This window comes from Gallinula chloropus, assembly GCF_964237585.1.
Source record: "Gallinula chloropus genome assembly, chromosome: 1".
Lineage (NCBI taxonomy): Eukaryota > Metazoa > Chordata > Aves > Gruiformes > Rallidae > Gallinula > Gallinula chloropus.
Window position 1 is genome coordinate 25,296,177 of NC_140085.1, and position 20,838 is coordinate 25,317,014.

Consider the following 20,838-nt stretch of genomic DNA (forward strand, 5'->3'; position numbering starts at 1 on the left):
TTCTTGATTTTCTCTCCTTTTAACTTCTTCCCAACAGCACTTCTTCCTGTGGAGGTCCTGCCACTGGCTTTCAGAACAAACATGCTTATTCCATTAGTCGTTCTTGCTCCACATCCGAGGCGGGAGCTCCGTCACAGCGGGTGACCCACCACCCCCTGGGCAGGGGGGCTCTGCCGCCGCGGCACTATCTCGCAGTAATGCAATAACTGGGGACAGGCTGTGGCTGCCAGCACAAGCCTCCTGTGTGTAAGCACAGCACTCTGCTAGTGGATGAGCCTAGGCAAGTCTTATCTGCAGATTAAATGATTCAGTGGTCCTTACCTAACGAGTGAGGAATTTGTGCCTGGACCCTGACACTTCATCTAAATTTATGCACTGCAGTCGGGAAGGAGCTTAGATTTGTTCAGTTCTCTTCCTGGAAAGGAAGGAAGCAGTTTTCTCTGCAAGTAAATCCAGGTAGTCCCCTGGGAATAGCTGCAACAGTAGTTTAGTTACCTCTTTTAAATCAGAGCTGAAAAAAAGGGGTAAAAGAAAAGAAAGAAAAAAAAAAGGGTTGGGGGGGTCCTGCTGGTCTTTTTGCACCTTTGCCTCTTCCTCCTACCTACCCCACGCAGCACCTGTCTGTGGTCACGGCTCCAGAGATGAAGAGCTCTCGGAACCCTGTGACTGTCCATCCTTTGCAGACGCTGCAGAGAGGCCTCGCTGTAGCAGCCTTTTCATCTAACTCAGCAATGTGGAAAATTACAAGACAGACAGAATTTGGAGCAGAACTGGGAAAAGGGTTTTTTGGGGGGGGTAGGGAAGGCAGAGTGGGTTGTTTTGTTTGGTTGTTTTTTTTTTTACTGGGGAATAGGAGGGGATTATGGGGATAGTTAACAGGATTCTTGTGAGGTTGGAGATGGGGACAGATGCATGCCTGGAAGAAGCTTTCCCCTCTTTAGAATTAAGCCTCCTCAATGTGGTGAGGTAGTACTACATGGGTCTGATGTCACGGTGCTGTTTGGGGTGTAAGGCGAGCTGTAACCAGTGCCCCTGCATTCCCAGCACAGGCAGCAAAAAGCTGCCAGAGCCGCTTTCAGGCAGCACATAGCAAAGAAAGTTTCCCAAGTCAAAAAAACAGTCATCTGACTTGTGTGTGGAGTCACCGGAGCAAGACAACCTGAGTCATGCCTGTGGCAGCGCAGCTGGGGATAGTTGCATAGCGGAGCGATGGCTCAGCTCACAGGGCAGAGATTTCCACCCCTGCAAGGGGGGCACCCCCTCAGAAAAATCCGGAGAGCACACAAAAAGGACAGGCATGCAGAGTGTAGCCATGCACAGCTCCACTCTGCTTTGATTGGGTGGTCCAGGTGAGCTGGAAGTAGGGAACTGGGCTCCTTAGCCCATGCAGCAAGATGTTCTTCTTGAGGAGCACTCAATGCCTTGCAGCCCCTGTGTTCTCTTTCTTGATCCTTGAAAAGTTTATGCTCCTTTTAGGTTCCTGTAAGTTCCTGAAATCCTTTAGGTCCCCTTGGGGTGAGAAGGAAGACTGGCTGTAAGAGGGGGAAAATAACAATGTGACCACAGTGCTCAGCTGATCTAGAGAGTCAAAATTAACAGGTGCTAAAGAGTTTGATGTTTGGGTTGAAATATCTACCAGTTTCAATCCTTCCTGTTTAACCTGAAACACAGCTTCTGCTTTGGATGGTAGGGGCACCTTTCTCCTCCTTGGTGCTCTCTATATAGATGACTTCTGAATACTGTTCCCTAACAATATTTGTCATCTGTGACTGAAAAGTGGTAAGAGATAGGTAGCATGACCGTGGTCATCATTAGGAGCCCCAGCTGAGCACAGACCACCACCACACTGAGTGTATGATGCCTCTGGTTAAGAAATGATTTTCCCTCTGTCCAACAGCAAGCATGGCCCAGTGGCACTCAGCAGATCCTGCTCCCTCCTGCCTGGCAGCAGCTGACTGGAGTGGCCACCCACACTTCTGTCCAGCATGCGACCGTCATCCCAGAGTCCATGGCGGGCACCCAACCACTAGCAGACTGGAGGTAAACTGGAGGCACTTGGAGGCTCCTTGAAGTACCCACTGGTGCTGGAGGATGCATGAGGAGTGGGAGGGATGGGATCCTGCAAGGCTGCAGAGCTCGGGGGAGAAGGGCAGAGGCTGCAGACTGCCCCCCTTTGATCTGAGAGCTACAGGGAGCTTCTCCATTCCCTGTCCCCAAAGCTGAGTGCCATGTCCATGTCACTCCCTTCAGTCAGTTCCCTGGGGAAAATGCACCTTGCCAGGGGGACCATGAGCTCAACAGGCCCTGGAAGAGGGTGCATTGGTGAAGACAGTGGGAGCCTGTGAAAGAGCCTGCTGAAGAGCTGCTGGTTGCATTTTAAATGTGTGCCTGTCTTCTCCTCTTTGCAGAAATACCCACGCTCACGGCAGCCATTACAACCCCATCATGCAGCAGCCCACGCTGTTAGCTAGCCACGTGACTCTCCCTGCAGCCCAGCCCGTCAACGTCGGTGTTGCTCACGTCATGCGCCAGCCACCCGCCACTGCCACCTCCACCAGGAAGAGTAAGCAGCACCAGTCGGCACCCCGGTGAGTTTGCGTGCCTCCCAGCGCTGGCACTGGTCTTGGCCTTGGTGAGGCAGGAGTCCACACCTGTGCTGTTCAGCACGGGAGGTGTGCTGATGAGGGTGGTATCCCTGATCTCCACACTGGAGGTGTGCTGATGAGGGTGGTATCCCTGACCCCCACACTGGAGGTGTGCTGATGAGGGTAGTATTCCCTGACCTCCACACTGGAGGTGTGCTGATGAGGGTGGTATCCCTGACCCCCACACTGGAGGTGTGCTGATGAGGGTGGTATCCCTGACCCCCACACTGGAGGTGTGCTGATGAGGGTGGTATCCCTGACCCCCACACTGGAGGTGTGCTGATGAGGGTGGTATTCCCTGACGTCTGCGGGGCAAACCGCAGTTTCTCCCGTGGGTCGCTACTGATGAGGTCACACTTTTTGTGACTTGTTTGCTGCTTTACCTCTCCTGCACCCACACCAGGAGAGGGGGGTGCAAGAGGTAGACAGGCACATTGTATACCAAATGGGCTCCATTTTGTGTGGAAGTTAATGTCTCGAGGGGGTGCAAGGTGGGAGACTCAGGCCCTGTTCATGCAGCTCGTTATGCCGCTGTGATTAACTGAGGCCTTGTAGTCTCCATAATTAAAAACGTAACCATATTCTCAGGTCAGCACTCTGAAAGCACTCCTGGGGTGTGCAGCGTCTCCATTTCCACGGGGTGCTGCACCTCCAAGGGACCACATCTTCAGGAACATGTACCTGATGTATGCACGCAAGATCTGCCCTTTCAAAAGCAGTGGGGTTATGACCTATCTAATGAGCTTCAGCGCCATACAGAGTGGAGGACTGGGGTGGCTTTAGGCCACCTTCAAGCTCTCTAGCTCCTAGCATCAGTTGGTGGTTGTTCATGGGTGGCTGGCAACAGACACCCGCACTGTCCTGTTTATAATCATGGCAGCATAAACCAGGGAGCGCTTTATAAGGACATCTCACACAGGGGCAGTCCTTAGACACCTAAATCTGCCCGCTCTCAGTAAGAACATTTGGCTCTGCGAGGGGCAGACTGGGTTTTGGTTTATACTGTGCTGTGTGGCACAGCTCAGGATGATTGCGGTGCCTGTCACAGCCCTGAAATCTGGCCTAGAGGACAAGGCCAGTTCTGATGTATGTGCAGCTGTTCTGGGGAGAGTCGTCTGGGCTGTGAAACTGGCAGGTTTCTTTAAAGAAAACCAAAACAAACCAGTGCAGAGAACCAAACTGGGTCACCACTTGTGCAGTGGCAAAAACAGAGGAGCTTGTGGTTTTCCCGGGTAACTGGACTGAGGCCAGAGGAGCTCTGAGTTCACAACCAATTTGACTCTAGTTAAGAGGCCACTATTTAAATCCTTCCCGTTTATGTGCTCTCTAATGTTGCATTTACTTTGGGTGGGCTCCAGCTGTCTTAGTCCATTCGTAATGTAGAGCAGAGGCAGCGACATCCTCAGCAAGCCAGCAAAAGTGTGGCTGTTTGCAACTGGTGGGCTTGTGCAGGGCCTCCCCTCTCCCTTCCCTCTCCAGGGACAGACTGACAGTGTCCACGAGGAATTGGGCACTTTCAGAGCAATGGGTTTCTACAGCTTCATTAATCCTGATGCTTTTGTAGCCAAATGAGGAATGTGCTCCTTTGGAGAGGAGGGTACTCCATGCTGCTCATTGGTATTCAAAAAGCACTGCAAATGCTACTGTGCAGCCATTTGTTATGCAAAAAACCCTGTGTAAGTTGGTATAGTGCGATACGTCCAGAATGACTTCGTTTGATGGATGCCACCTATTCCTTTTGTTAGCTGTTGGGCCAGGCTGAACGTGCAGCCCAGGCCCCACTGAAGAACAAAGCCACAACTTACATTTTTTTTTCCCTTTTTGAATCTGCAAATGTTCTGCAATAGGGAGAAGAAATACAAGGAAGAAAGAAAACAAGGAAGATTAGCAAAATGGGCTTTTGTCAGGGTAGGAAATCAGCCCACCAGCAGACCTGTGCTGTGCTATTTGCGCAGGTCCCCTGTTCAGATCCCTGATCCAAGTGAGCCCTTCACAGCTTTCCAGCAGGGAAACTGGAATTAGGAAGACTCTGAAAAAAACAAGATTTGTGAATGTTCTTGAACCGTTTAATAAAGATTGTTCATTCTGATGTATATGTGCTGTGTCTGCTGCCTCAAGTGGGAATGGAACAAAACTCAGTACATGTTCTCCCATCTGCGTGACCTCTCATCCACGGGACTCTGCTATCCTAGAGGATGAAGCATTGGGCAGGAAATATCCCTTGATAGGATTGTTAAGCAGAAAATTACATTTTTCAACTAAGAGGAGCAGTTTTCCTGATAAATGATTGTTGTTTTCCACAGCAAATTTTAATTTTACCTTTATTTTTTTCTGGCCAAAGAATAGATGGTCACGATGCATCCATGCAGGATACAGGAGAAAGGGATTATCATTTGGATTCCACTTCCTTCTGCACCAACCATGCTGCGCCTGCCTGTGTTTTGTATGTCTGGGCTGTGTGACTACCCTCTACTTCCCAGTGCAAACTCCTGGGAGGCAGCATTTCTCATTTGGAAATTTGTAGGGAGAACAGAGTGGATTTTTTTACTAAAAGAAACTACTTTCCAGCCAATTGCAAGAACAAGTAGCGTGAGGCTCTCTGTCCTTTGAGGTGACTCTTGTCAGTTTTACAGTTCCCGTAAATCAGTGCGACAGAATCCAAGGCCAGGAATCAAAAGCCATGGGGGTGGGCAACTTAAGCAAACCAAGTTCTAACTAACTACACAACCCTTCCCATTTCCAGAAACGCTTCCACCTATGAAGTTTCATCTTCTCAATCCATCAGCTCGCCTCAGCGGTCGAAACGAGTGAAGGAGAACACTCCTCCCCGCTGTGCCATGGTGCACAACAGCCCTGCCTGCAGCACCTCCGTCACGTGCGGCTGGGGCGATGTGGCGACCAGCACCACGCGGGAGCGGCAGCGGCAGACGATAATCATTCCCGACACCCCGAGCCCTGCAGTCAGTGTCATCACTATCAGCAGTGACACAGATGAAGAGGAGGAGCAGAAACATGCACCCACCAGGTGAGCAGTGGCTCTCTGCTTTTCTGCGTGTGCAGAATAGAAAGAGAGAGAGAAGCAGGGGGCTGGAGCATCCCAGGAGTTGCTGTAGGGTCCCAGGAGTTAAGGTTGGGTCTCAGCACACAGGTCATATTTTGTTTGGAAAAAAAAAGGTGATGGGAAGGCTATAATACTAGCTCATGACTCCACAGACTTTAGGTGATGTTCCCCACTGCACTCTCTATATATTAGCTGTGTGACCTTAGAGAAGTTTAGTATCCTCTCTGTGCCATAGTTTGTCATCTGTAAGAGGAAGTGGATTTTTCTATCTCACAGGACTGTTGAAAGGAGACCTTAGAGATCCTGTGGTGATAAGCCCCTTTAAGCAAGGTAGCTATTTAAAACAAAGACAGAAAGAAGGGCTTGGAAGGAAGATGGCCTAAAATTGTCTTTCCTCTTTCCCTGTGATCCAGGCATCTGTAAAGAGCATTAGATGACACCTTCCATATGGGCTGTTTTCCATAAAAAGTTCCCAAGAACAGTTAGTGGTTGCGTCATAAATTCTCAGCAGTGGTGAATACATTGCAAGGGGTTTGCTCAGTTCTGATTGTGTTGCCAAAACATCCCAGAACTGTTAAGTGGCAGAAACTGATGGCTTTTTGACCTGCTCTGCAGAGGGGTGTAGATGAGGCTATAAAGACCGTGGTAACTGAGTTTGGTCCTCAGAGAATTAACTCACTTGAGTAAACAGTGTGGCCCAGGACTGCTGCCACTGCTTTTCATCTACCCTAGATGAGAGAGGACTTCATTTTCCAGGACAATCTTTTCAGCACCTTTCATCAGAGACAAGCACTCCAGGTTTCCCATCTGATGCCAGTCATAAGATACCACTCTGTTGTAGAGGAGTGGCCTTGCAAGCCACTGAATAATTCTGCCATCTTCATGTTGGTAACTGAGCTAGGAAATTTTTAACTTTATCCCTCCAGTATTGAGAGAATTTTTTTCTTCCTTTTATTTTTAATTTAGGACATGCTCCACAGCAGCTTTCCCTTTAATCAGTGTAGATATCTATCTGTATGTCTGCATCTCTGCGCTGTGGTGATAAGTGGAGCACTGCAAATGCGTGCAGATGAGACACATTTGGCCTCAAGGAGCTAAAAATCTGCAAAAAGGAGCCATAAAATTCAGGCATCTAGGGCTGCAATTTTCCACCTACCTCCCACCAGCCACCACGGCTTCCCGTTCCACTTTGCCCCACCACTGAACTCCAAAGGGCAGCAAGAGCTCAGTGCTGCTCGCAGTCAGGCTTGCCCTGAATGCAGTGGCTATTGTGGAGAATTGATCACAGGACAGCATAACATATTGCAACCTTAAAAATTAAAATGACTACAGTATTCCTTAGGTAGGGAGAAGAAAGAGAAGAACTCTTCCAGAAAGAGTTGAATGAAGGTCCATTGAAAGCACGTCACGTTTGGGAGAGTACCTCCAAGTTTCCTTGTGTATTTCTTTGCCTCTGGGAAAAATGGGAGTGACAGTGAAGTGTATGTGCTTTGGTTGAAATGAGGAAAAAAGAAAGGGAAAGCAAAAGAGGTGCTGCAAACTAAGTCTGCATTTGGGCAGTGTGAAGAGGACCATGTATCTCAAGGGTCATGGTAGCTATTTGGGAGCATGTTTACCCATGCTGCTGGTCCCAGCCTTTGGGAAAATTATGTGCAAATACTTACATGTCCCACCTGGGTATCATCTTGGGTCCAGAGAAGAGTGGAAGAAAGAGCTGGGTTCCAGCAGCCAGTTCAGCTAACCGTTGTCTCCTCCACCTTAGCTTTTCTGCCATCTGACCGGTTTCTTCGTTGGGCACCTCTTCAGGGAGACAGATAGAACAAACCTCTGGAAAATGTCTGGAAATCAAGTTGGGAGTTTGGGGTATTGAAATATTTGGACAGGGTCTGCCGAGGGGTTAGGAAAGTAGTCCTGGGAGCCAGACTTACATAAACAAACTGGCTTTGATATGACAGAGGCATATTCAGGACACGTTCTTGCCTGGGATCAGATCCCTGGCTACTTTTTGTATCCATATGGCACATGTATACAGAGTGCCAGAGCGACAGCGTTCCTGGAAGGCCACAGCTTAAGAAATAGATTTAATTTCTGAGCCATGTAGAGGCATTTCATGTGGACATGGGCTGTTCTCGGGCACCTTTGAAATTGCCTGTGCAGATGTAACCAGAGCGAGTGGAGAATTAGGGGCAGAAACACAGATGGAAAACAGCATGTCCAGAACGAGGATTTTTGGTTAAAGTCTCCAGGAGAGTGAAATGAACTTGTTCAGAGCCTTTTGACCCTGGCATGTCTAAGACCAGCTTCCCACCTGGAATAAGAACGTAGCTTCCAGTCAGTGAAGCTGTATCAGTATTTAATGCCTGTGAGCTTTTCCCCTGCCGAAGTTGTGAGGTCTGTTTCACTGAAAGCACGTCACGGTTGGGAAAGTACCTCCGAGTTTTCTGGTGTATTTTTTGGGCTCCGAGAAAAATGGGAGTGACAGTGAAGAGTGTGTGCTTTACTGTAAGCAGTGCCCGAATGTTCAGGATCTGAGTCAAAAATGAAACCGTGCAAAGAATACGTTGTCTCACTGGTATTTATGCAAATGTTGTTACCCTGTTGGGCAATAGCTCCAGTGTGGGGGTGAAAACTAAGGAATAACATAAAATGTGGTGTTGGTCACATCCTAACCAGTATTAGCTTTTTCTGGAGTAGAACACAGAGATCACATGGCTGATCAAAGTTAATTGCCTTATCGCATCTTATTGATAGTGGTTATACCTTTGCATTAACTGCACCAGCATTGGATCAGCTCCGGAATTTGCTGCAGCACTTCCTTCCCTTATTTTCCGTGGGACTGGAAATCTCTTTTTGACCCATGAGACTAAAAATGTTTATTTTATTGATTGCTTGGAGAAGAAAGATTAGAACTACCTGTGGTGGTGTGAAGTAGTAGATCTTTGGGCAATGTAAAGAATTTGTAAGTCTCGGTTTAAGTAGGACTGGTAATGCTGATAAAATATGATACTACTGATGCAGTAAAGGAGCCCTACAGCTCAGATTTACTCTGGCAGAGAGGCCTCTGTATAATACCAGAGCAGCAGAGAGAGCTTTTCTAGTACAGGGGATGCAACCTCTTTATTGGAGAAAGAAAAATCCAAAGAATTCGGTGTAGTATGGGTAGAATTTTTCCTATTCCTAATGAAAAGCACAGATGTTCAAGTGGGATGTTTATGAAATCCCAGCTGACCGGGCAGACAGGGTAGCACGTTGCTTGTTCTTTGCTCACATGTGTTTTGCTCTGTTGATGACTGTAGCTTGGTGCAGTCATTTTAAAATCAATAGTCTGAAAATATTTGGCTACTGTTGGGTGAAGGTGCTGGGGAGGTGGTGCGAGGTGGGCTCTGGAGGACCTGCTCGATGGAACCTTGTCAAAGGGGGCCATCTACTGGGCCCTGGCCCCATGCCTGGGTCAGAATCACAAAAGGACCCTCAGGTACAATTAGGCAGGGAGAGTCATCAGAGAAATGGTCAGAGATTTTCAGGGGGGAAATTCCTGGTTAAACAAGTCAGTTTGTCCAGACCCGGGCTTTTTGTGGGCTTCATTGAGATTTTTGTGGTAATATCCTCAACACAGTAAAATCTGTGGAAGCTTCAAAACTGCAAAAAGATTTTGACTGGTTTTTTTTTTTTAAAGGGGAAGAAAACATTAGTTGATTAACTAATTAAGGGAAAGGCTTCTCTTCTCTGGTTTATTGGGCGCTTTTAATCTTCTTTCAAAATGTAGGGAGAGAAATTGAAATGGTCAAAATAAAAAGGGAACATTTTGACTGAAACTGTTTTTGCCTGATGCCCACATACTTTTGCATGTGACATTTCGTCACGTGGAACAGTAGAAAAAAATTTGCATATAAAAAGCATTATATGGACAGGAAACACTTTCATGACCCTGTTGTTTATCACTGGCAAATTTCTAGACTCTCAGTTCAGCATTCTTTACAAAGACACTCTGTAGGCTGAAGAGATGTTTACCACTGTGCTGTTATTTATTCTGGAAAGAAGAATTTAGGTCTAACCTTTACCTATAAAGCACTGCAGAGAGCAAAAGCAGAGGATAGGCTCAATATTTTTCTTAAAAATTTATTCCTCATAAGTTTCTCTGCTTGCTCTAGCAAGAAAGTCCAGCAGCCAGCCAGCCAGTGCAACTGCAGACACAGTAATCAGAGCACATGTTCAGCAAGTAGTAGGGGTTAAGTACTCCCCAGTATGCAAATTTACAGGGTGCAGGGGTTTAAATGTAAATCCTGCCTTGATTAAATATTTCTGAACCTCAGAAGGGAAGGAAAATAAAGCAACAAGTTAAACACAGAGCAGAGAGGCACGAGTGCAGCCTGGGATGGCTGAGTTGTGGCCGGGAGGGAGGGAGAGCACAGAGGGTCCTGCAGGAGGGATATACTGGTTGAGCAGCAAGGGGTATCTCCATGTCCTGCCAAGGGCTGTGTCACAGAGCATGGCAGGAGGAAGAGGTGGAAGGAAAGGCAGTGGACGTGGCAGTTGGGATGTGCCTAGATGGCTTCCCATTCAAGCAAGGGGTGCAGCAGCTAAGGAAAACACATCTGGTCTCTTGAAACAATACAGTGATGGCCTTGAGGTGGGTGCTTTTGAGGGTGCTTCCACCCCACAGAGGCAGGATCGTCCCTCACTTCCCCACTGCCTGCTCTGTTTCGCAGGTAACACCTCTCCAACTTGGCTTTCCATGGGATGTTCACAGGAATCACTGTCTTTCTGGGCAAGAAAGACTGACCACAGTGGTCATGCTGCGGGCATACTAAGTAACTACCTCACTGGCCATCTTAACTGTCACAAAATTCTTGCAGGGTTGGGTTTTTTTTCCTTTTCCTTAAGATGGTAAACTGTACAGTGAAGTCTCTGTGAGTCTCACCTTCATAACTGTGCATGAGCTGATTAGAGTTGTTCGTTCATCTTATTCGCATCATAGTGTCATGGTGGTGGAGCCTACTTCAGAGGATCTTCTTTCCCCCCAGGATGACAGGAGTCACAGGCAGGCACAAACCAGGTGTTTTTGCCAAATTGCTGCTGTGTGTATGTGTGAGGGTCAAAATACATTTTGTATTTCTCTTTTGACATCCAGCCTATCATGGCTGGGTTACGCTGTGCATAGTAATGCACTGACTCTGCATAGCAATACATTGACTAACCACAGTCATCTGGTGAAGAGATTGCTGCCTTCCATCTCCAGAAGACACACCAACATGCAACTAGTGCTTAAAATAACAGAGATAGACAGTAGCTCTCTCAGCAAACCTTCAGCAGCAGAACCTTTACAACCTGCTAAGCAATTCAGTGTATGTGACTGAAATAGCTTCAGCACGTGCTGTGTAGCCTAATAAAATGGCCTCAGTGTGGTACTTCTTACCATCACAAATTCACAAAGAAGGTGAGAGCAGATTAACAGGTCGGGATGGAGGTTGAGCTGGAGAGAGAGGGGCACGTTGTCAGCGCTGAGCTGTGCCTGGCATAAGATTTCAACGTGAAGAGAGCAGTTGCAGTTGTAGTGTGAGTTGTTGTTGGCTGACTCTCTGCTTTCCTAGAGTAGGAGGATTATTCTGAAGCAGTAAGCTGAAAAGGTTCCATGTTACAAAGTTTTCAGAGACCTGGAACGGAATTTTAGTGACGTGATGTAGCTAATGTGCCATGGTATGCATGCACACCTGCAGAGAGACACAGGTGTGGGATGGGTGCCTTCTTCCCCCAAACTAGAAGGGCATCTTGGTGACCTTGAGAGCAGAAAGCCTCTGTTGCTTTAGCGTCAGCCACGCTGAAAGGTTTTTATCTCTGTGGGTGAAGCAGACGCTTGAAGTATTGCCCCTGCTTGACTCCATTTGCTTTTTCTGGGATTCTGCTGTAATCTGAGATATTCAGGGGAGAAAACATCCTGTTCATGCGTTGCTGTCGTGTACTGAGCTTTTGGGCTGTGCCTTCAGCATGCGGGAATCATCTCAGTTTGCGCTGTTACAAGAGCTGTTGTCCCTGTCCTTGTCCATGGATCCAGTGCTATTTTAACACCTAATTCAGCATCTTCTTTTCTTGAACTTCCTTTCACTTCACATTCTCAACATCTGCCTTGGGCACCTTTCCATTAGCAGTGTCTGAGATGCCCACCATAGTTTCCTGCCCAGAGCCCCTGCACAAACCATCTTCTTCTTCCTCCATTAGACTTTCCCTGGAGATCTTGCCTTGCTCTGGGGAGTGGGCACCCACATCCATCTCTCCTCTGTGCATTCACAATGGTGGTACGTATTGGAGAGATTCCTCCAAGACCTGCTTCTGCACCTTCAAAGGTTGTGCTCTGTGTCTGCAGATTGGACAGAAATTAATTGGTTTGTGTCCAGGCTTGAGAACAAGCTCTTCGGGAGCAGGCGGGAACGGGCGACCGCTCAGAAACTAATCATGAACGTACAAAACAGGGCACACATCTCCAGCGGCTGTTCTGAAAAGGAGGAGGCAGCTCCAACCAGTAAGGGTTAAAAAGCCTTCCTGGCTTATTGCTTTTCAGTCTGTGTAGATGGATTTGATGCCACTTTGGTAATCTTCCCCTCTCCCTCCTCTGGAGAATTAAAATACACCTACCCACATAATGCAGGCAGGCACACAGGCTGACCAGGAACACATGCCGACTCGCAACACTCCTAAATCACGCGTGCTGCTGCTGCAGTGCTTGCAGGAGGGAAAGCAATTACCAGGCTTGGAGTGAGCTTAATAGGAAGGGGGCAAGACTTCTAATAGTATTTTTCTGTGTAAGCACAAACACCCCCAAAAGCTGTGGCTGAGTTACAGGAATACAGTAAGCTTGCTGAGTAGGCAAGTGCTGTGTCAACAGGTAAAAGCTCTGAGTCCTGAGAGTTTGTGAGCAGGGAAGGCGATACGCCAGCCTGGCCCACACGCAGATGCCTTCTGCGTTACAGCGAGGTGGGGAGAGCAGCTGGCAGGAGGCAGTTCCTGGCCAAGAAGGCTTTGAGAAGGGGGAACGCTAGCTCTCCTGGGTCAAATTTTCAAAAGCCCACCATTTTGACTTAACATGTTATCTTTCAGCCTGTGAACCAGCTGATTTTCAGCATGAGATGGGCCTTTGATGCTTTTGAAATTCCCACCCTTAATCTGTGGGGCAGGCTGTGGTACAGCAGGTGCAGAGCTCTGGGTGTGTTCTGCCTGCTGACATTAACTGAAGTCAGTACCGTTCCTAAGGACAAAACTGCAGCTGCATTTCGATGGGACTCCTCGTGCTCTTAAAAGGGTGCAGCCTGCTGAGTTGAGAGGCTAATCACTCAGGCCCTAATCCTGCAAATACCCATGTGCTTCAGCTCTGTTACTGGAACAGCCCAGTTGATTTTGGTGGATGACATGTATTAGTAGTGCTGAGCACTTGTGTAAAGCCTGGCAGGGCCATAGCGCTGGTCCTTCTCGATTTCCCAGCCATTAAATGAGTTTAATACCCTGCTGCGGCCCCACTCTCTGGAAAGGTTTAGGTTTGGGGGTCACTTACTTGTTTAGCCAAACAGATCTATTTGATTTTCTTATTGTAACCAAGGAGCTATAGCACTTTGAAGGAGAAGGCTCCTCAGGATCCCTGCTTTGAGAAGCCTTCAATCAAATTGGCGAAAAATATGGCCAGTCTAAAAGAGTAAATAGCACAAATTACACAGAAAAATACCTTTCCAGTTCTGCAGCTCAGCTTTCCCATGTCAAGCGTCAGCTGAGAGCAAGTATTTCCAGTTCAGCAGCTCAGCCACTTATGTAAGGAAGGGACTGTAAAAGAATAGCTAGACCTTATCAGTTGTCAGAAAACTCTTTAGTGACTTGATTTTTCTTTATAAAATGTAATAACTGTCAGAGGTAGAGAATATATATCTCTTCCCAACTGGCAGCCAAGGGTAGCTGCAAAGGGCAAGCAGTGTGGATACTCATAAATGCCTGATTACAGGCATTTCTGCTGAAGGAGAGAGGAATATTGATGCAATATTCGTCATTTTTATTGGCTTAATATTCTTCTTTCGAAGCACCATATCCAAACTGCTACATCTTTCTTCATGAACAGTAGTTGTCCATCTAAGATACGCTGTTGCTCTTTCCATTTCTAATCCAACTCTCTCCAGCTCCTTGTGGAGAGCCATAATATGGGGGTCTGCTGTCATACACCTTCCATATCTAAAAGATCCCTGCTCCTGCAAGGATTGCCTTCAGCTTCCAGATTGCTAGGCAATAGCTTGCCCTCCTTCTTCAGCATCTGCCCTGTTTCAGGTGTCAGTGCTTTAGCATATCAGGGGCCTCTCGAGACGTGTTTTTCACTCTGTGTGAGACATGGTCTTGTGGCCGTTTTGAGGCATACCAGGATCCTGTGATAATATCCCAGGATAAGTCTGTGTGATGGTGACTTGTTTGTGAATGCAGCACCCTAAGGCGTTCTTGTAATTGAGGAGACGATGGCTTTTCGTGAGAAGAGGTGGTGAGGTGCAGCCTGGGGATGCTGACAGAGAGGCTTTGGGACGGACAAGTTGAAGGGAATCCACTGGTGCTCCTTTAGCACTCTGAAAACTACACTAAACTAAACTAAACTAAACTAAACTAAACTAAACTAAACTAAACTAAACTAAACTAAAACAAAACAAAATAAAATAAAGAAAAAATGTCCCTGTTCTCAGTATCTGTTCCACCTTTCCCCGGATTAGAAGGGATGCTGAGACCAGGGACTTGATCACAGTTGAAAAGCAAATTAGTCAGCTGTTCCCTGAGCTGGAATGGCCAAAGTGAGAGAATAGAGAGGAGACTCCATGGGAAAGGGACCACTCTCTTCGAAGTGTGCGCTCAAGAAATTAAGAGATGGATTCTTTTTTCTCCGTGGCATTTCTGTTCCTGTTGGGGCTGTTTCCACCATTAAGCCTAATTACTTAGCTTTTTATGTGCTATCCATTTCTTTTCATGATTTTAAAAACTTCAGTTGCCATAACAACATAATGCAATCAGTGAAACATAGCAGCTATTTTCTGTAGTCAAGGTCTGTGCACTGTCAAGGATGTGAGCCATTTAAGCAAATCTTCACCATCCCCCTTCCTCCCTCCTCTTTCTCGCTCTCTCTTTTTCTCCCTAAACAAGCTCATAACAGGAAGGAGAAACCATCAGGAATAATTAGACACAATAGCAGAGCAAATCCCAATCGTACTCATGCAGTCTAGTCTAATGAACTTCTAGCACTAATCTTGGAAGTGTTGATGTTCCTTTTTAATCACTTTTTTGATGTCATAGATAGATTAGTTGCAGCAGGACCTTGATAATCCGCACTAGAGTCAGGAGACCCAGCGCCTATTCAAAGAAAGAAAACTGAAAGCTTTATATACTTGGCTCATTTCTTTCTCCATTTGTTCCTCAGTTTCAAATGCTTATTGAGAATATATGCCCATTGTACCATATTAGTAAATAGAATGGAGTGTATTTTGTAGTTTCGTGGGATTTGAGCATGAAAAGTCGTAGCATCTATTATTAAATCATTGCTGGAAGGCTGGGAGAAACCGCCGCGTTTTTGTGTGGGTGGTGAGACTTGCAACAAAGCATAGTATAACTGCTGGGCTTCTGCTGCACACGTATATAGAAAGCAGCCTGAAAATAAATCTGGCAGTCTGGTTCAGTGCTATTCTAGGCAGCGTGAATATAAGATCTATCCACAATGTCTTACTCACTCCTTGACCTCCACGAAGGCTTTCCTGGAATAGCAACGAGTGTGTTTCAAAGCCTGGGATTTGGCTTAAGCAGCCTCTCTCTGCCGGAGGAGGACTGGAGGGCGTGCTTTGCCTGCACAGAGCGAGGCTTACCGCGCGCAGTCTCTCTGGTGGCTTCCCAGTCGGTCGTTGCCCATTCACTCCCCGCTTGCCTGTTTGTGTTTCAGCACCTTGTCCAAGCAGAGGAAGAACGTCATCAGCTGTGTCACCGTGCATGACTCCCCCTACTCCGATTCCTCCAGCAACAACAGCCCTTACGCCGTGCAGCATCGCGCAGGGCAGAATAACGGGAACACCTACGACACCAAAGGGGTTCCAGAGACTCACTGCAGTGGGAACCCCCGAACGATCATCGTGCCACCACTGAAAACCCAGGCCAGTGAGGTGTTGGTAGAGTGCGATAGCCTGGCACCAGGTAAATTGCACCTCTTCCGTCAAGAAAATTAGTAAGAAATAAATGATTTATCTTGGAAGAATCTCATTGTTCGGTTTCATTTTGTTTGTTTGTTTATTTTGTTTTCCAAAGAAACCGTGCTCCTGCCCTTCTCTCAAGTGACACATCTGTTCTTGGGAGCCATAGTGCATTATTGATGTACCCTGGTACACTCAGGAGTCACAGGGGCAAGTGTCGGTCCCCGTAACTTCTGTACAAACCCAAGAACAGAATGCAGCCTTTAGCTCAGCATTTGCCTTGAAAGGCTCCCAAATGCAAGTGTGACCCTTGGCTGCCTTGGCTTTCCATAGGTTTGCTTTAAAGCGGGTAAGAGATTGGGAACACATGGGCGTTTTCATCCAAACTTGTTGACGTTTCTGGGAAGAACATTTCCCCAGGATCTTCATTCTGGACCGATGTGGTTTGTTCATCCAGAGCCTCCGCAATGCTAGGTGGTAGTGCAGTGTGTTGAAAAGGGGCTTATGGTGGAAGTCTGGCCTGAAGCAGTTGGCTTTGAGCTGCTTGGCAGTCCTTTCTTTTGATGCACTGCTGGTGAACACAGAGGCTCAGAGGCTGAGCTCCCCACTAGCTCCCTCCCCTCCTACTCACCATGAGGTCAGCCAAACCAGGGCCTTTTTGTGCTGTGCACACTATGCTACCCTTCCTCTCCTTGGGATTTGTACCTGCATCGTACAGTTCTGCTGGCAGAATATTTCTCACACTTCTGAAGGATCTATATAGCCTTCTCCAGGCCTGGTTTTGGTCCAGATATCGGGCCTGCTTGTCTGCCTCTAGGATAACAGGCTGGCCATGTATATGAAGTACTGCTGAGGTACTCTGTTAATTAAGGGAAACCATTTTCTTGTCCTGCTTCTGTTGTGTGCCTCCTCCCAAAAGCCACTCTGGAGGAGAGTCAGTGAGGAAAAGGTAGGGTGAGCAATTAAAAAATGTGATGTAAGCTACAAATGTGTTTCCTTTCCTGGCACAGTCACCACCAGTCACCACTCATCCTCCTACAAGTCCAAGTCCTCCAGCACCGTGACCTCCACCAGCGGTCACTCTTCAGGGAGCTCATCTGGAGCCGTTGCCTATAGGCAGCAGCGACCAGGAGCACATTTCCAGCAGCAGCAGCCTCTTAATCTAAGTCAGGTAAGTCAACTGAGAGAGATTTTGGTGGTGCATCATCCAGCTGTTAACCTCCCTCCCAGTCTAAGCGTAGTTGGGCCCCATGTCAAGTTTGATCAACTTGTTTCAACTTCACTGCAGACCTTGATCTTCCAGCTCAGGTAGCAGAGGTGGTGCAGATCCCAGCCCTGAGTGGGCTGGCGGTGTCCTTGCCATGTGTCCTAAAGTCAGGTGGTGTAACACTGTGAGGAGGAAGAACGTAAGAGAGAAGGTGCAGTGGCCCAGACACAGAGGAGTGGAGGACCACGTAGGATGGACTGAACTCTCTGTAGCTGTCAGGGGAGTTCTTTCAACTGCAGAGAGTGCATCAGCCCTGCTGCAGGGTGGGGAGAGAAGTCCCGATCAGATGTGACAAGGCAAAGCAATGTCTCTGTACATTCACATGACCTTGTTTAATGAGTATGATCCATCCCGTAATAAACCTGGGCTGAGATCTGGGCAAATCTCATTACTTGGCAGCATGCAGTTCTCAAGATGTCTCATGGTCTGTGATCAAAACACCCAGAGGCTCCTCAGGAGCTTCAGTAAATAATGCCCTTTTCACATACTGCACCTGGGGCCTCTCTCTTCCCAGAGGTGAGGTAATGAAGTTAGGGAAGTTACAGCACAGTTACCAATGTTTCAAGAGAAGAAAGGCAGAGAGCTCACAGGACAGCACTGGTTTGCAGCCAGAGCTGGATATAAGCAGAAATGATTTTTTCAAAAATAGTAATTCTGGGGAGGCTGTCCCCTCCCCCTCAATATGCAGTTGAAATTTAAACAAACTTGAAATAAAAAAATGAGTGAAAACAGAGGAAGTGGGTGAGATGCTGTTTCCAAGAGTGGGGGAGGAGTGTGGCTGCTGCATTTTAGACCACAATGACAGCGCAGGGAGTGCTTACGAGGAGGATGAGGCGGCTTGGAAGAGTAGAAGGAAATAGCATGAGGCACTGCCCTTCTTGCTATCTAACTCCTACTTTATTGGTTCCTTCATACTCTGACCACAAATGACCAGGAAAACTTGGTAACGTTACTGTGCAATGCAAAAAAAAAACCAGCTTGGAAAATCCTTGTGGAAGTAGCTTGTTCCTGTCCCACTGCAAGTAGTTGCCTGTGCTCAAGTAATTGTAGCTGATAACGTGAGGGTACCAGGCACCTGCGGGATCTGATCGAGCCGAGGGGTTTATCTTTAGAAAATGAAGCAGTTGCTTTACTAACCGAGGAGACGATCACTGCAAAGACCCAAGCTGGGCACAGATAAAGGGCCTGTTCCAGGCACAGCCAGGCAGCCCCACTCCCCTGATCTGTCAGCGCACTGCATTCCATCAGCAGGGAGTTCACTAGGAAAAGCTGTGTGTTGTGTGTCAAGCGACTGGATGTGTGGAAGGGGTGCTTAGAGGACCCAGCTGCCCAGGGTTGAGTCTTCATGGTAGCTGTGCCAGCAGCTTGTGGCTCAAAATGGGGGGACTCTGTTATCCTTTTGGGGGACACTCTGGTGAATCTATGAAGCTACAGGGTCTTCCTAGGCTTGGGAGGGACCCTTTGCTGTCACCCATTTCCAAGGGAAGACTCTGGTGATGCTGAGGGTGTCAGGAGGAACACAAGGGACTTTGATGAGGCTGTCCTGGTGGTGCAGGGAGACTTCCCAGCACCACTGCAGAGGTAAAGAGTTCTCTCTTGTCTTGTAACCGCTTATCACTGTTGCTGTCTTTATCCAGGCCCAGCAGCACATCTCGACCGATCGCACAGGGAGTCACCGGAGACAGCAAGCCTACATCACTCCAACGATAGCTCAGGCCCCGTACTCTTTCCCGCACAATAGTCCCAGCCATGGTACAGTTCATCCTCACTTGGCCGCAGCTGCCGCTGCTCATCTGCCCACCCAACCCCACCTCTACACATACACCGCCCCTGCCGCCCTGGGCTCCACGGGCACCGTCGCGCACCTGGTGGCCTCCCAAGGGTCCGCGCGACACGCCGTACAGCACACCACCTACCCCGCCAGCATCGTCCACCAGGTCCCTGTCAGCATGGGCCCACGGGTTCTGCCCTCACCCACCATCCACCCGAGCCAGTACCAGGCTCAGTTTGCCCATCAGACCTATATCAGTGCTTCTCCAGCCTCCACAGTCTACACTGGATACCCACTGAGCCCCACCAAGGTCAACCAGTACCCTTACATCTAAACACTGGAATAAGGAGCAAGAGACGCACCCATCCCGGGGGAGTGAGGCGGCCGCTTTTGTACTGAAGAACATGACAAACTAACAATGCAATGGGAGGCTCACGTGAAACTTGAACGAAGGAGACTTTAATGAAGAAACGAAAAAGGAAAGAAGGGGGAGAACCAATTCTACACTTTTTATTTAAAAAAAAAAAAAAAGAAAATTGAAAAAACAGAAAAAAAAATTAAAACCACAAAAAAACAACCATTCTGCACCAAACTAGAGAGAGAGAGAAGCAGAAGGACCCTCCGGCGGGTCCTGTCTTTTGAAGAACTTCACCAATAGACTTTTAAAGGTTATTTTCATCCAGTAGTGAGCTACATTTAGAAATTTGTTGTCCAGAACACCTAAAATGAAATCCATTAGGTTTTTAATCCAGTAGGTATATGGATTAGGGATTTATCCAGCGTTCTAAAGGGTTTATGCTCCATCTTTGCAGTGGTCTCTGTATCTCAAAACAGGGACAAGGTTTTGGGGAGGGTTTTTTTGTGCAACTAGAATGTGGGTAAGGAAGGCTGAGGGAGAAGGAGAAAATGTTGCCCTAGTGCTCTAAATTCAGAGCTAGCACTGCTACACTTAAACGTAGGTGGGCAAAACAGGCTGTGCAGCACTGGTGGAGAACGGAAGCGGTGAGGATGTTTCTCCCTTTCCGTGAACACACTGGATAAATCCCTGAGAAACGCTGTTCATCAATGAGGTCTCTAATAACGTTATGTTGGATTTCAGTTGCGTTTTATTTTATTTTTATTTGGAACTTTACCTAATTTTTTTTTTCCAAACCCTAGCCGTTTTAGTATAGGAGGAGACATTTTAGCTGCCCACCCCCTCTCCCCACCCCATCCCCCATCCTCCCCCTCCCCCTGGTAGAATGTAGCACTATACAGGTCATACGCCGTTTTTACTATTTTGTGTTGAACTTCAACGATACCAATAGACTATTCCTCAATGTGATTGCACAAAGAAAAGCGATATAACATAGGCATGTAACAAATGTGATTGTCCAGGTATGTGTGTGTGTGCGTGTGTGTGTGTGTGTGTGTGTGTGTGCAGATGCTGCCTTCTCTCTGTGGTGTGTTCCTCGGCACAGCCATTACAACTGTCACAGTCTTAGTTTTACATCATTCCCTTGTAGTGCCTTACCGAACTACAGACGCGGTTTAAGGGTTTACTTCCACTGGTACTCCTAGAAACTGACTGAGGCTAGTCGGAATTTACTCTCAGCTCTTTTTATCTTCTTTTTTTTTAAATCTTTTTTTTAATTATTTTTTTCGGTTGTTATTGCTGATTTCCTTCTTCTGCAGGTGGTGGTTTTTTCTTTTCCCACGTCGTCAACCTTAGCTCACTTGACGAGGTGTTGGGGAGGTTCGTTTGGGGTTGGAAGTACGTATAGCTGGGTGTTTGGTCAAGCACTGGATGGGCTGGAAGTGACCAGGTCGGTTGTGAGACCCAGGGTGACTCCCGGAGGGTCTGGGGATTTGTCTGTGGACTGGTCTGTTTCTATCCTCTTGAAATAGCAGGTTTCCTCCTGGAAAACCGAGCT

At 47.6% G+C, this 20,838-nt stretch overlaps 1 protein-coding gene across 5 annotated transcripts in view; it reads left to right on the forward strand.

The window, feature by feature from the left end:
- Positions 1–19,975, forward strand: part of HIPK2 (homeodomain interacting protein kinase 2) — a 130,511-nt gene extending 110,536 nt beyond the window's left edge. For 2 of the 5 annotated variants that reach the window (XM_084279659.1, XM_084279662.1), the window contains exons 11-16: positions 1,898–2,040; positions 2,409–2,588; positions 5,389–5,670; positions 15,644–15,891; positions 16,898–17,058; positions 18,792–19,972. In XM_084279659.1, coding sequence (XP_084135785.1) covers positions 1,898–2,040; positions 2,409–2,588; positions 5,389–5,670; positions 15,644–15,891; positions 16,898–17,058; positions 18,792–19,259 — 1,482 coding nt within the window. In that variant the 3' untranslated portion in view covers positions 19,260–19,972. Of the gene's footprint in view, positions 1–1,897; positions 2,041–2,408; positions 2,589–5,388; positions 5,671–15,643; positions 15,892–16,897; positions 17,059–18,791 lie in introns of all 5 variants that reach the window. The other 3 variants (XM_084279661.1, XM_084279663.1, XM_084279660.1) reach the window with 2 other exon arrangements.
- Positions 19,976–20,838: the final 863 nt, after the last annotated feature.